Consider the following 14,087-nt stretch of genomic DNA (forward strand, 5'->3'; position numbering starts at 1 on the left):
AAAATACAAAATTTCAGGCTTTTTTGTCCTCCAGTTTAGGATTTAGAGGCTCCTAGAGTTTTGGCCTGGCCGGCCGCTACCAAACTTATTGTTAAATCGCTTTATTTTGAATATTTTTGAAGATCTACTAAAAAAACTATTTAATAGATTATTGTTTTATTCTTTTGTTGTATTTTATTGTATAAGCCAACAAAATGAGTTTTTAAGCATAAGGTCATTAGGTTAATATTTTGACCTAAGAAAATTCAATCATATGCATTTTCAATTTTTATATGTTAATTTGTAATATATCATGAACACATACAGTAAGTTTTTAGGGATGCATTCGATTCCACATAAATACTACAGATGAAAATGTGTGCATAGGTAGAGCAAATTTCTGGATATATATCTTAAAAATTGTAAATATGTGCCAAAAATCGAAGATGGTGATTTGAAAAATGTGATTTTCTATTTTATAGAAAAAAACATTTTCCTGGCCATGTTTATTTTATAAATTTATAAAATTATCATAATCTATAGTTACCCTAGAATGTTTTTGAACCCAAGAAAATATATATCAAGAAAAAATAATGAAACTCTAGTTTAGACATGGATTACACTACAGAAGAATAGGAACACGAAGAAATTTTTTCCCGTGTACTGAACATCAGTCGACATAAGATTCCCTTTTATTCCCTTCTTTGTCGTAAATGAATATAATCGTACTTACTCCTATGAATGTACTATGAAAATATTATTTTTAAGAACTGTTTCTCTATTAAAATTTTAATTTTTAGTGATAATGCCAGATCGTTGTATTACCCAAGATATAAAACAGATCATCCGAGTTTTTAAAGAACGGAGATTATCGTATATTTACATAAGTTCCCAACAAATGCCAAGAAGAGAGAAATAGATAAAGGCCCTCAATGATGGTGGAGAGAGGTCACCCACCTCTTTTACATATTTTTCAAATACTAAGATAAACTACTTAAAATATGTAAAAGAGGTGTGTGACCTCTCTCTACCATCAGAAATGTTATATATAGTAGTTTTATTTCTAAGAAATTTCAATGAAGACATTTGGCAAAAGATATCCGCTGAAAATTAATTATTAACTTGGAAAGCAATCAATCTTTATTTGCTAATACTCAACAAATGGAGGTAGAAAACTTTATACAAATAACATCAAAGAAGAATGCAGATTTGGTCATAGTTTCCGTATCAAAGCAAATATCATTCAGGGGCGTCCGCAGGGGTTATGCTAGAGCTCATGAAAAAAGTAGAGTATCACTGATAATTTCTTAGTAATCTTCTTCGTTAATTTAACCAAGATTGTCTATTCGTCAACGCCTAATAACTCCGGGCAAATTCGAGTACTAACCCTAGTATTTTCGACAGATCGACAGTTGAAAAACACAAAGTAAATATATGTAATTGTTAATATTTGGTTATTTTGTTTGTCAATGTATTAATTGCTTATTATAATTGAGTGAACAATCCTCTTATTTTGCAAGTAATCAGCCTCATAAATGAAGATATTAAAAGTGAAGTTGAAATTAAAATTGGATTTAATACTGAAAATTAAAATCGCTTATAGGTCCATAAACTGAATTTCATCTAATTTTTAAAAGATGAGATTAATAATTTTGTAGTTTTCAGGATTATCAATAAAAAAAACAAACTCTTTTATACTTTATCAAAGTCTAAGTTGTAGTAATTTTTGTAAAATAATTGATTGGAGACTGTTGCAACAGTTTTGGTTTTTAGTTCAATTACTTGGAGCTGGGTTGACTCTCATACGTGCCAAAATTTAGTACAACACCTATAACAACAGATGTATATTATTGCTTCAATCTAGTAAGAAATTTAACTAGTCAGTAGTTTCCCCAATAATTCGGCCCATCCAATGGTGCAACGGTCTGTATAGCCAGGCAACAATTTAAAAGAATTAAGCGCAAGTTCGAAATTTAAAAAAAAAAAAACTATATTAGGAAAATTTGCATATTAGGCAACACTTCTTGCAACTTGACCCATTTGAACTGAGAGTAACAATATCTCAAATTTATCTTCAATATCAGTGAGTTTTGAGCTTAAATAAAATTATATCAACTGTAAAAAAATGAAAAACAGATTGAATTACTACTTAAATATGTTTCTTCAAAAAGTACATTTGCAGTTTAAAATTAGTTTTTATTCATTATCTCACAGAAAAGTTGGCACTTTTTTTTTTTTTCATAATAATCTGCATTATATTATACATTTGGAATGTAAAATTAATTTTGAGAAAAAGGAGCCTTTGCAAATATACACAGTCTACACTATAATAGACAGAAATAAGCATAATTCAACTTTTTTGAAGCTTTAAAAACCCCATTAATTATCAAAATGATATTCTGTTTTTGCAAAGAAACAATATAGCCTTCAAATAACATATGGCTAGGAAATAAATACACAAAGAGTGAGACGCCTCACGCACTATTAATATTTTTAAATTCAATCGGTATTTCATTCAAGCGCACTCCTTAGTTACTTAGTTTTAAACGCATTTCCGAGTTTCGGATTTAATATTTAAATAAGACCTTTTGCATTCATCACTCGTATTTACACAAGAAGAGTCTATTGAGGATCATCAAATATCTCTTATTTTATAAATATAGACAGTGAATCTTTGATAAAATAGAATGCATGTAAGTAAGAGGTTATGTTGTCATTTCAAAATATTCCGTTATTATTAATATTTGTGAGGACATAATATTTTGAATTGCATAATGCACTAAAGTAAATAAATCTCATATTATTTCTTGATTATTTAAAAATTGTTCGAGTCATTAATCATGACATGAATAAACTATGATTGATGTATATTAATTTAATTTGATTTTTTGAACTTTTATATGGATTTTATATGACAAGTAGAAATAAATTCAATGAAAAGATTTATGAGATCAAGTATGATATTTAAAATCATAAAAAAACACTAATTCAATGTAATATCAATAGAGCAAAAAAAATTATTTCTGAAGGTTCCCCTTTAAAAAAAAAATATCAAGGATTTGAAAATATTATTTCTGTAATAAAATTTTTAAAGTAGGCGGAAGCATGAATTAGAGCTCAAGTTTCAAAAACAATTATTGATCCAATTCTTTCTTTACATTTACAGCTCGTTAAAACTATTACAGTCCTTCCCCTGGCATTTATTTGTCACTGGGCAAATGCAGACCTTGGATTTTTCGGAGAAGTTCACGGGCATCATGTTAAAAAAACAAAAACTAATCGCAGAGAAGTTCTGCATGACGTCCCTTTCAAGTATCGACAAAAGGAGAGTGTGGATTTAGATCCATATAGCTTGGATTTTGACTTTTTACACGAAGGTGATGATTCACCTAAAACACCTCCTTACACAAATTCTGGGACAGATCTTTCTTCTAGCTCTCCCTACAAGCCTCCAGCTCTTATAGGTCAATTTAAAACCAATGATTACTCACCTTATAAGGATCAAGGCTCTTTTAAACCCTCCGCCCCTTCGGGTCCTTCAGGCTTCGAGAATCTTTATCCAAAAGGAAAAATCAATAATTTTGAATACAAAAAGCCAGAGATTCACTCTCCTAGTCCTGTGTATGATCAGTACAAGGAATCAACGCCTATCTATCACAAGTCTCCAACAACATATGGCTCAAGCAAACCTGCCATTTTCAATCCCACAAGCTTTGGCCAGGGAAAAGATTATGAAGGAGATGTGAAGAGCCATATATCTGGAGGTTATGAAGGAGAGATTAAGAGTCATCTATCAGGAGGTTATGAAGGAGAGATTAAAAGCCATATACCAGGAGGTTATGAAGGAGAGATTAAGAGCCATCCATCAGGTGGCTATGAAGAACCAAAAGCTAATTACGATGACTATGAATCTGAAGATTATTCCTCCTCCTATTCCCCACCACCTCCCAACTATCAACGAGAAAAACCTCAACATCATGTACCTTTTGTTGATCATCATGATAATGGAGGAGATTTCAAGGACTCTTCTCATGACTCCTTCGGTCATCCGGATTACGATGATCATTCTCATCATGGCTCTCCTCATCAAGGTGGAAAAGACTATGATACCAATGATGATCATCATGGTAAAAATAATCATGACTCACAAAATTCCAATCCATCCTATTTAAGAGTGGAATATGGATATGGAACTAGTGGAAGTCAGGTGAAATACAGTTACCACCACGGTTACAAAAATCATAAAAAATGATTGTGGATTAATTTCCTTAATACATGACAGCCATCTTGTTTTTGAATTTTGTTGTCTTATTTATGTTCCCTAGCCGTTTAATCAAGTTCCCTAGTGGATCGTACGGCTGAAAGATATACATTATTTGTTTAAAGATATTTATTATATAAATTAAATTAATTTCGATTATGATAACTATTTTTTGGATTAAATAAAGTTTTATTTATTGAGCAATTGTCATTATTTTTAGACTTGGTATAAAAATATTCATACAAGATTTAGAAATATGCCTTGAATTAAAAGCAAAAGTATTAACACTTTTCCAATGTTATATTATTGAGGTTTCGTGATTAATACTTTTTATTAAACTTCCGTTAAAAATGTAAATATCATAGATACTTCATGCAAATTTTGATTAATGAAAGTTCAAATCTTTATTCATGAATAACTATATATATGGATGACCGGATATTTTAACCTCAGAAGCTATCCTTATTCATATATTTAATTCATGCCTTATTCTATTAATAATAACGAAGGACAACCATGTAAACTCCTTAGTAGTCCTTCATAAAAACATTTATGAATGATCAAGCGGGTCCGCAGAGGCGTGCAATACTTTAGATTTTTTAAATTCAGACTCCAATCATTAGATACTGAGGTTCTGAGTACACTTCACCCCTTCTTTCCTCCAAGACAAATTCATTATAATAATTATAGAAATATAGTAATTTTCTAACTAGTTATTTACATATAACTAGTAACAATATTTTTTTTTTTTTGTTCGTTGCCTCTGATCAAAAACGTCGTCAGGGGCCGCAGAAGAGGAGAAGAATGGGTTTCACTTTCTCCAATGGCAATGAAGTACATAGATAGTAGGGGCCAGCGGATTATCAGGGGATAGGGTGTCTAATATTCCAGGCTCACAACTTAAAGGATCTATGTGATCTATGTATTATAAGTACTGAGTTTTACGTATTATAAATAGTGTCGTCTTTTGTAAATATATCAGAGTATAGTTAGAATACACATGAATATATAATCAGTGTAGTTTCATTCCTCCACGTCATTCCTTCACCTCATTTCTCTCGGTCATCCTGGATCTCTCCTATTATAAATAAGCTTGCGTCTCTCCCTCGTCAAGACGCAACACTTTTTTTAAGGATTTTATTAAGTGGCCTTGGTCATTTCATGTGGTGCGTCCAATAATGATAAGAATAGCACCCTCATATAAAATCCTTGTGATCATCTGCTTCTAGCAATCATTCCCTATGTTATTTTTTCTGATCTAAGTACTTCTTGAGTAATAATAAAAACTTTATCAAATAAATTTAAACAAATCAAGACTCAAAGAATTCTCTTTTTACGGACCGTAGCATTGATGTAATCTCCAATTTTATTGGCATTCTTAGTTGGTTATTTTTCTTCTTAAAAAACGAGGCATATTTAAATTTTACGTTAAAAAGAAAAATAAGAATTTATGGGACTTAATAACGGTTCTTCCCCTTTCTATCTCTGGTAGGGATGACCATTAGTGAATCTCTATCAATTTATGGCACTCGATACATATGTAACCTTCGATTAGTATGTAGAGTCTTTTGTACTCTACAATTGGTTTGAAAGGGGATTTAAGTCTATTATATGTATAAATGCTCCCTTTTCTAAAAGAAAAGTAGCAATAAAATTCTAACTATTAACAATAGACAACTCTTATAAGGGTTTTCCCTAGAATTATTATTATTTTTTTTGGCGGGTAGTGTGGGAGAGAGTAAATAATTTATTAAATTTATAAATTTTGTTTTTTGAATAATCTTTCGTAATTTTTTTTTTTTAAGATTTTCAACTGTCTGACACACCCTGTGGCAACGTGTATGAAACATATATCACTAGTTTCATCAGAAAAATGAAAGTATTCTTTAACAAAATGAATTGAATATAACATTTCGACAAGACCTACAATGGACCGGACGGATTTTTCGAGGGGAGAAGGGTTTTTTGACGATTTTGACAGAATCTTTTTTTTTCTTATAAATGCTAAATTTGACAAAATAAAATTTTGGATAAGTGACATTTGACAAAATTTGAGTAATAACTTCATTTTTGGGGAAAATACTAAAAAAATACATCATATTTTGAGAGTACATTTTTATAGACAATACGATATCTTTTTCATCATTTCAACAAATTTGGGAAAAGCTTTTAGTAAGTCACGGATCGGTCAATAGATTCAGTTCTACATTGTATATAAAAACTTATCTTGAAGAATCAAGGATGGCCATGGCTAAAAGATAGTCAATATCCTACGTTCTTATCAAGAGACAAGAAACACTATCCACGACATTACATCACTAACATATAATTTACTATTTATTTTGCTATCAGCTGTCAATTTTTTTGTTCCCCCCCCTTTATCTTTGTTCTGAACATTGATTGGTTGAATTCGGATAAGCCTTTGTTAAGCTGAGAACAATTGCCATCAAATCTTGAATTATAGTTTCATAGCTGGAAAGAATTGACTAACCACCAACTGATTTTGGAGCCTTTTTTTTTTAGTTTTTTGTTTGGGGGAAAGGTTAGGAGATACAATAAGAGTAACGATGTGTATCCTCTCTAGCAAAGAAAATGAGAGATCCCTACATAACGAAATATATATCTACGTCCATTTCTGTGGATTCTATTTCTTCAGCAATATATTTTTTTTCCTCTTTTTTGTAAAACCCTCAATTATCAATCTATAAAATAAGTAAGTAAGTATTTGAAGGAATTTCTACTTTTGGGGTTCAATAGAATTGAGGTGCTGAGTCTATTGTTTTCTTTTTATTCTTTTTTTAACATTTAAACATACTTAAACATAAATGTATGTATATAGTTGATCTAAGAATCTAAAGATTTTTCTTTTTCCTTCTTGGTTGAATTATATGTATTTAGTCAATAAATTTGAATACATTTTTTAAATACTTGTGTAAACTTTCTGGAATAGATGTACCACAAAAAAAACTGCAAAAAATGTATTTCTGAAGATCTTTTAACTATCATTTCTCTACCAATCCATGTACACATATATTTACAATTCTTATATTAGAGACTTCAAAAATATAGCATGTTAAAGCTCAAATCAAAAACTTGAAAAGGTATCTGTCTGGTGAGAGATTTCGTTGATAAAAAAAATATTTAAATGTATAAAAAGTACCCTTATTTGAATCTGTCTTTGAGTCTGAAAAGTGCCAAAATGAGGCTGGTAGAAGAGAAACAAGTTGTCAAAGAACAAACTCTTTTAAAGTAAATGTAGAGAAAGCTCAATTTAAAACGCAGAGAGCCTTGGTCCCTCCTACTCTTCCTCCTTTTACGTCAGCCATCAAAAGCCCTTCATATAAACAAATAACATAGAGAGTCCTCACCGATCCTACACTCTTAAACATTTGTAGAGTTTCTATTATTTATAAATAAAAGTTGAAATGTGAGAATTAGGGTTCAAAGCAATGGGCCTCTTATCATTATACTTGGTGAAGATTCTATCAGCACTATCAACTATTCGACTCTCCGAGTCCTTGGACTTTCATAGTAATGTTAGATATTTCGAAACTCTTCATGCATCACAATTCAACCATAACATTGTCAAAAGAGGAACGAGTCCAAGCAATCACAAATATAACAAAATACGTGAAGTGGATTTCAAAGCATTAGGTCGAGATTTCCGTCTCATACTCTCTCCCAAGAAGGGTCTTCTTCATTCCAAATTTAAGGCAGTGGAGATAGATGACGATAACAATGAACGAATGCTTCGAATCGATCATGAAAACTTTTATGATGGACGTGTCTTTGGGGAAGTCAAGTCTCGAGCCACGGTTCATATGGAAGAGGGTATGATTACGGCAAAGATCGAGACACCTGAGGATACCTACCATATAGAACCCTCATGGAGACACTTGAAAGATACAGATGAACAAACGATGATTGCGTATCGTGAGTCTGATGTCAACTTTAGCTGGAATCTTCCGGATTCAAAGACAGGATTTGTACCTCAAAAAGTGTGTGATTTTATAAAGGAAAATGGGACGGCTCCAGGGTTTGAGGATGAGGCTCACGAGAAAGATGATTCAAACGATGATCCTGTAGAAAAAGTTTTGATGAGTGGGCCAAAGGAGGCATTAGGGGGGAAGTCCAGGCATAAAAGACAAACCAGTGAGTACTTGACTATTTTGAGACAAACAAGATGCCCATTGTTGTTGGTTGCAGACTACAGGTAAAATAGTATCAAGTGAGTTTTTTAATACCAATTTAAATATTATGTTTGGTTTTCTTTTAAAATAGATTTTTCAAGGAAATGGGCGGTGGAAATTCTAAGACTACTGTAAATTATTTAATTAGCTTAATAGATCGAGTACACAAAATCTATGAAGAAACAGTTTGGATTGATAAACTAGACACCCAAGGATTTTCTGGAATGGGATTCATTATAAAGAAAATTGTGGTTCATAGGTAATTAACTTCATGTTATTAATTCAAGTTATTTAAAGATATAACCATATGGATTTAATTTTTTTTGAAGGAATCCTACGGCAGTGAGGGACAAGGAAGTCCATTATAATATGGAAAGAACATCCTGGGATGTTAGGAACTTATTGGAGGTCTTCAGTAGAGAATTCACTCATAAAGATTTTTGTTTAGCTCATTTATTTACGGATATCAAATTTGAAGGAGGAATCCTTGGTCTGGCCTACGTGGGATCCCCACGTAGAAACTCTGTAGGAGGAATATGCACACCAGAGTATTTTAAAAATGGTTATACTCTCTACTTGAACTCAGGATTGAGTTCTAGTAGAAATCATTATGGACAACGGTAATTTGTATTGTACAGTTCCTAATTACTGTTAATATTCATTTACATGTCTGTTTAGAGTGATTACACGTGAAGCAGACCTAGTGACAGCTCATGAGTTTGGCCATAATTGGGGATCCGAGCACGATCCCGATATCAAGGAATGCTCTCCTTCTGCAAGCCATGGTGGGTCGTATTTGATGTACACTTACTCCGTTTCCGGCTATGATGTGAATAATAAGAAATTCTCACCCTGTAGTCTCCGATTTATAAGAAAGGTAAAAACATGAATACCAATATGTTTATGTCAAAAGTAGCCATAAAAAAAATATTATTTTTATTAATAGGTACTTTTGGCAAAATCAGGCAGATGTTTTACAGAACCTGAAGAATCCTTCTGTGGGAATCTCCGAGTTGAAGGAGACGAGGAGTGCGATGCAGGATTACTTGGCTCTGAGGATCGAGATGATTGTTGTGATGAAAATTGTAAATTAATGGAACACGCAAAGTGTTCTGATAAAAATTCCCCCTGTTGCTTTAACTGTGACTTCTCTAAGCGAGGAGATGTCTGTCGACATCCGAACTACGCAACATGCGAACAAAGGTAAAAGCGGTCCAAAAACGTTCTACACGGATTATAATTATACAAATCTAAATTTGTACTTTCAGAGCAACTTGTGATGGAAAAGCTGCAACTTGCCCTTTAAGTTTGCCCATGGAAGATGGAATCAAATGTGTGGAAGAGGGGGAATGCCGAAATGGCAAATGTGTTCCCTTTTGCGAAACAAAGGATCTTCAAAGCTGTATGTGTGACACACCAGAGAACGCATGCAAGCGTTGCTGCAGAACAAATCTTAATTCCTCTTGTTTCGTTATGACTCCAGAGAATCGAGTCCCAGATGGTACACCTTGTATCCATGGTTTCTGCAATAAAGGAGTATGTGAAAGAACGATGCAGGATGTTATAGTCAGGATATGGGACTTTTTTGAGGACTTTAATGTGAGCACAGTTCTACGATTCCTAAAGGATAATCTTGTAGGAACAATTGTGCTTCTCAGCCTCTTATTTTGGATCCCTGTATCCTGTCTCATTTCTTGGATCGATCGAAGAAGAGCCGAAAAGGATCAAAAGGAATGGGAATGGAGACGACAAGACGAGCTAATTCATCCAGAAGATCGACGTAAAATAATTCATATACGAGTACCAAGAAGGAACTTGCATTTGGCATCCTCTGCCATGTAACCTTGTTTCTTACTTTTATATGGACATAGACTTTTTGTTAACCTTGATGATATCAATTTTATTTCATTCAGAGATAGGATATACTCAAAGCAAGTTATAATAACTAAATATATATCAGACTATACCTTTCTATTATTAAATATAAACCTAGCCTTTATTAATTTGACGGCGTAGAATAAGTTATTTACAAGGAATGTAGGGTAGACTTGAAATCATTTTAATGGATATGAAATATTTATAAATCCAAAATTCTAAGTTTGTGACTTTAGTATTTTTAATTGTATTGCTCGGACGACAAATTAGAACGTTCAAAAAAATGAAGGAAATTATGTGAAATTTGAGTAATTAACTTAGCAATATCATGCCACCTTCTTGTTTTAACCCATCAAATAATTTAAATAGTTTGACTTCTTCATGGATATGTGACTCCCTGAACATATGTTAATGTATCTATGTACTACTACTCTATTTGAACATTTACATACATATATCTTGCACCGAGAGTCATAAATAGAACAAGAGATCACAATGAATATCACTCTTCACAATACATCCCCTCACTTACAAGTAAAGGAAGTTTAATTTGGCTATAAAAAATATTATTTATTAGAGGAAGAAAATTATAAATTAATTGAGATTCTAATTAATATCAATAAAAATGGACTTTTTATTATATTTTTACGAGTCAAGTTCATTCATCAGGATCAACTCAGGGTACGTTTCTATCATTGAAAAAGGGGAGCAGTAGATTCCCTCCCGCAGATCTCTTCTTCAACTGCAAGAAAGAATTTCGTCATTAATGATAAATGTAATTGAATATTTTATCTTAGAAGCAATTAGAAACAGTGGATTTAAGAAAAAAGTTGAGGATGAATGAAAACCTGCAAGGCTGTTAGTGTACCACCAATTTATACTTTGTTTTCATTAGTGTTGTTTTCGGTTTGAAAATCTTAGACTGGTCTAAGACTGTTATAATTTTTATTGGACCGAACTAATTCCGTCTTTTAAAGAAGTTTGGTCTGAATCTGTTCATAAAATAAACTATGGGTTTAAATATTGAGATATATTGGTTTGAAAACGATTAAATTTTGGTTTGCGGTCTGGATCGAAATATCGGCCCAAATCGCTCTATAAAAAAATATTTAATACCGAACAAAAAAAAATCGGTCTTGGACCGAGTTTCAACATTAGTTCTCATATCGTTATTATTTAAAGACTGAGATCAATATATTCAAGGAGACAACTTAGGGTTTTAGATTTAGGAAATGGAAGTATTTATTTAAAAGACTGGCGAAGAGTTTAGAAATGGTATTTATTGATCATCAAGTATAAGTTTTAAGCAACTAATTAGTCGTTTAAGAGTATTATTTTTCTAATACAAAAATCATCTTAAAATTCTCAAATTTTAATTAGTCAGAAAATATATAAATAGTCTCATCGTCGCCAACTTCTTGTTAATATTTTTCAAATTAACCACCAGGTGTAACTTTTGTAATAATAATCAAATTTCAGAAATCGTTTCAGAAATGAGGTTTTTAAATATGTCTCAGGGATACAACTCAATAAAAATATAAAGATTCAATCATATCCATCCATGGTTAAAAATATATTTCTTCCTTTATCCTAGAAGGGCACTTCAAATTCCATGAGAGACAGGCTCATGTCTAAGATTTTGAATTAGGATTTTGAGGTTGATTAGCCCGAGATAACATTCATATTTAAGAATATCTAAGAATAATTGTCCATTCTATTTGCCAAATAAATTATCATTAAACCATTCGGAGACGCGGCAAGTTGCACTTAAAGTAGGCGGCGAAATTGATGGTTACAATATTGATAGACTAATTAAAGTTTATAAACTATAACTAAAAGTATTGGGTACCAGGGGAGTTGCTAGCCTTTTTTTTTTTTTTTTTCTTTTTTTTTTGAGGTGGCTCTCTAGCTCCCCCACCAAAAAAATATATATCATATATATAATAAACCAATTTATATCCGTAATTGTATTACGGTGTTGATAATTTTTGGGGCTAAGGCCCACCAAATAATGAAAACTTACCACGCTTCTGCTGGGTACAAAGTCTATAATTGACTCAAATATGGCCTATGAAATATTGGGTTGTATGTGTAATATATATGTACTATGTAAAGTAAAAAAACACATTGGGAATATGTCATTTTCTTGATTTTTATTCAAGATTATTTTTATGTTGACGCACCTAATTTATTGCACACTTATTTATTACTATGTTTGGAGGAACATTTTAAAATAATTGATTGTTGAGCACAAAAATCTAGGATGTGGTCAAAATTCTGCAATTTTAGTAGAATACATTAGTATCGTTTTGGGGGAAGTGCAGGAACACCTAGTGCCCACAAGGTTTTCTCATTTCCCTCAATTTTTGTTGAGTAAGATCCTGGCAAAACATTAGCAAAATTACGGATCTGGGGAAGTATTCGGATATCGTTAGATAATAATAAATACTGTCAAATTTAAATATTAATTTAATACTTTAATAAGAAGGAATAAATTTTAAGCTGGTACATAATATATTGTCAAATCTTATTTTTATTATCATTATAGTATGCAGGTTGATTTTTTAGAGCCCGTGGGTGTCCTTTTTTTAATTATGTAACCTGATCTAACTCACAGCGAAACACTTAAGTATTAAATGATAAACAAGCTAATTATATAATGTACCTACTTGTATTGTCAATATATGTACGTTAATTTGTGTATTGTGTATGAAAAGAAAAAAGGGACTTGGAATGTACAGGGTTATTGTTTTACTAAATTTACATCATTTTGAAACGTTGTTGAGTATAATTGATTATAGATTCATATACCACACCATTTACATTCATGAATAACACAAAAATATACCGTGTATTTTGTTGTAAGCTGTCGATGTCTCTGGTTCTTTTCTCCTCATCAGTGTTCTGAACGTTGATTGGTTGACTTAGAATAAGCTCTTTTAAAGCTGCGAACAATTCATAACAATCATTGAATAATTAATCCGTATAAGGAAGAATTGTCTAAACGCTACCAACTGATTTTGAGACTTATTTCTGTTTCTATTCAAAGGAAAGATTGCGTGATACAGTAAAGGTAACAGTGTGGAATATTTCATTGTACCGTGAATGAGTTCAAGCGAAGTATTTATCCCAAGCAGGCTGTCCACTAAGCTACGTCACTCCATATACGGATTTTAGTTGCTCCACGATCTGTTGAAGAATATTGTCATTGAATGAATGAATCATTAATTTAATTCAATTAAAACGTTAAAAAAATAACAGTGTCATACAATAATACACATTCATATAAATATTTTTACAGGGTTGTGCCCTACAACAAATGTTAAGAGTTATGTACAAGCATATGTAAATGCATGGATCAATCAATATTGGAGAAAACAAAAATACCAAATCTAAAAGTATCGAATTTCAAATATGTATTTTTTACATATATTTAACCTCATTTGATTAGACGTCTTTCATATCAATGTATCATTAACTGTCAAAAATAAAGTGAGCTGATTAGTTACAAGAATCAAATGGGAGTGTAAGAGGAGGGAGGGGGAAAATTAACATTGAAAGCCTGTCAAACTTCAACAATCTGGAGTCCATGTCATACACCTAAATCTGCATTCTTTATAGAGACAGAAAAAAAATTATTGTAGCTCATACGATTGTGGATATGAGTACAGGTAATTTCTTGGTCTCTTCAATGATGAAGATTCCTACAAACAATAATCTTCAAAGTCTAGCTTGTTCAAAGAAGTCCACTTAATTACCAATTAGAAGTACATGAGTCGTCG

General features: G+C 31.9%; 2 protein-coding genes across 2 annotated transcripts; both read left to right on the plus strand.

The window, feature by feature from the left end:
* The first annotated feature begins 2,529 nt into the window (after window positions 1-2,529).
* LOC121118514 (uncharacterized) lies at window positions 2,530-4,440 on the plus strand. The gene is made up of 2 exons (XM_040713097.2): window positions 2,530-2,672; window positions 3,146-4,440. Exons 1-2 carry the CDS (start codon window positions 2,667-2,669, stop codon window positions 4,229-4,231), a joined length of 1,092 nt encoding a protein of 363 aa, XP_040569031.1. The 5' UTR covers window positions 2,530-2,666; the 3' UTR covers window positions 4,232-4,440.
* Window positions 4,441-7,557: 3,117 nt separating this feature from the next.
* On the plus strand, window positions 7,558-10,433 carry Tace (ADAM 17-like protease Tace). The gene is made up of 6 exons (XM_040713062.2): window positions 7,558-8,453; window positions 8,522-8,689; window positions 8,760-9,050; window positions 9,109-9,307; window positions 9,377-9,633; window positions 9,699-10,433. Exons 1-6 carry the CDS (start codon window positions 7,690-7,692, stop codon window positions 10,270-10,272), a joined length of 2,253 nt encoding a protein of 750 aa, XP_040568996.1. The 5' UTR covers window positions 7,558-7,689; the 3' UTR covers window positions 10,273-10,433.
* The last annotated feature ends 3,654 nt before the right edge of the window (window positions 10,434-14,087 follow it).

This window comes from Lepeophtheirus salmonis, chromosome 5 (genome assembly GCF_016086655.4).
Source record: "Lepeophtheirus salmonis chromosome 5, UVic_Lsal_1.4, whole genome shotgun sequence".
Taxonomy (NCBI): domain Eukaryota; kingdom Metazoa; phylum Arthropoda; class Copepoda; order Siphonostomatoida; family Caligidae; genus Lepeophtheirus; species Lepeophtheirus salmonis.

Excerpts from the sequence above, each read along its gene's own strand:
- Tace (XM_040713062.2), top strand. The coding sequence starts at position 7,690 with ATGGGCCTCTTATCATTATACTTGGTGAAGATTCTATCAGCACTATCA. Across the intron at positions 8,454-8,521 it reads TTGTTGGTTGCAGACTACAG|ATTTTTCAAGGAAATGGGCG; the intron begins GTAAAATAGTAT and ends CTTTTAAAATAG. Across the intron at positions 9,051-9,108 it reads AGAAATCATTATGGACAACG|AGTGATTACACGTGAAGCAG; the intron begins GTAATTTGTATT and ends ATGTCTGTTTAG.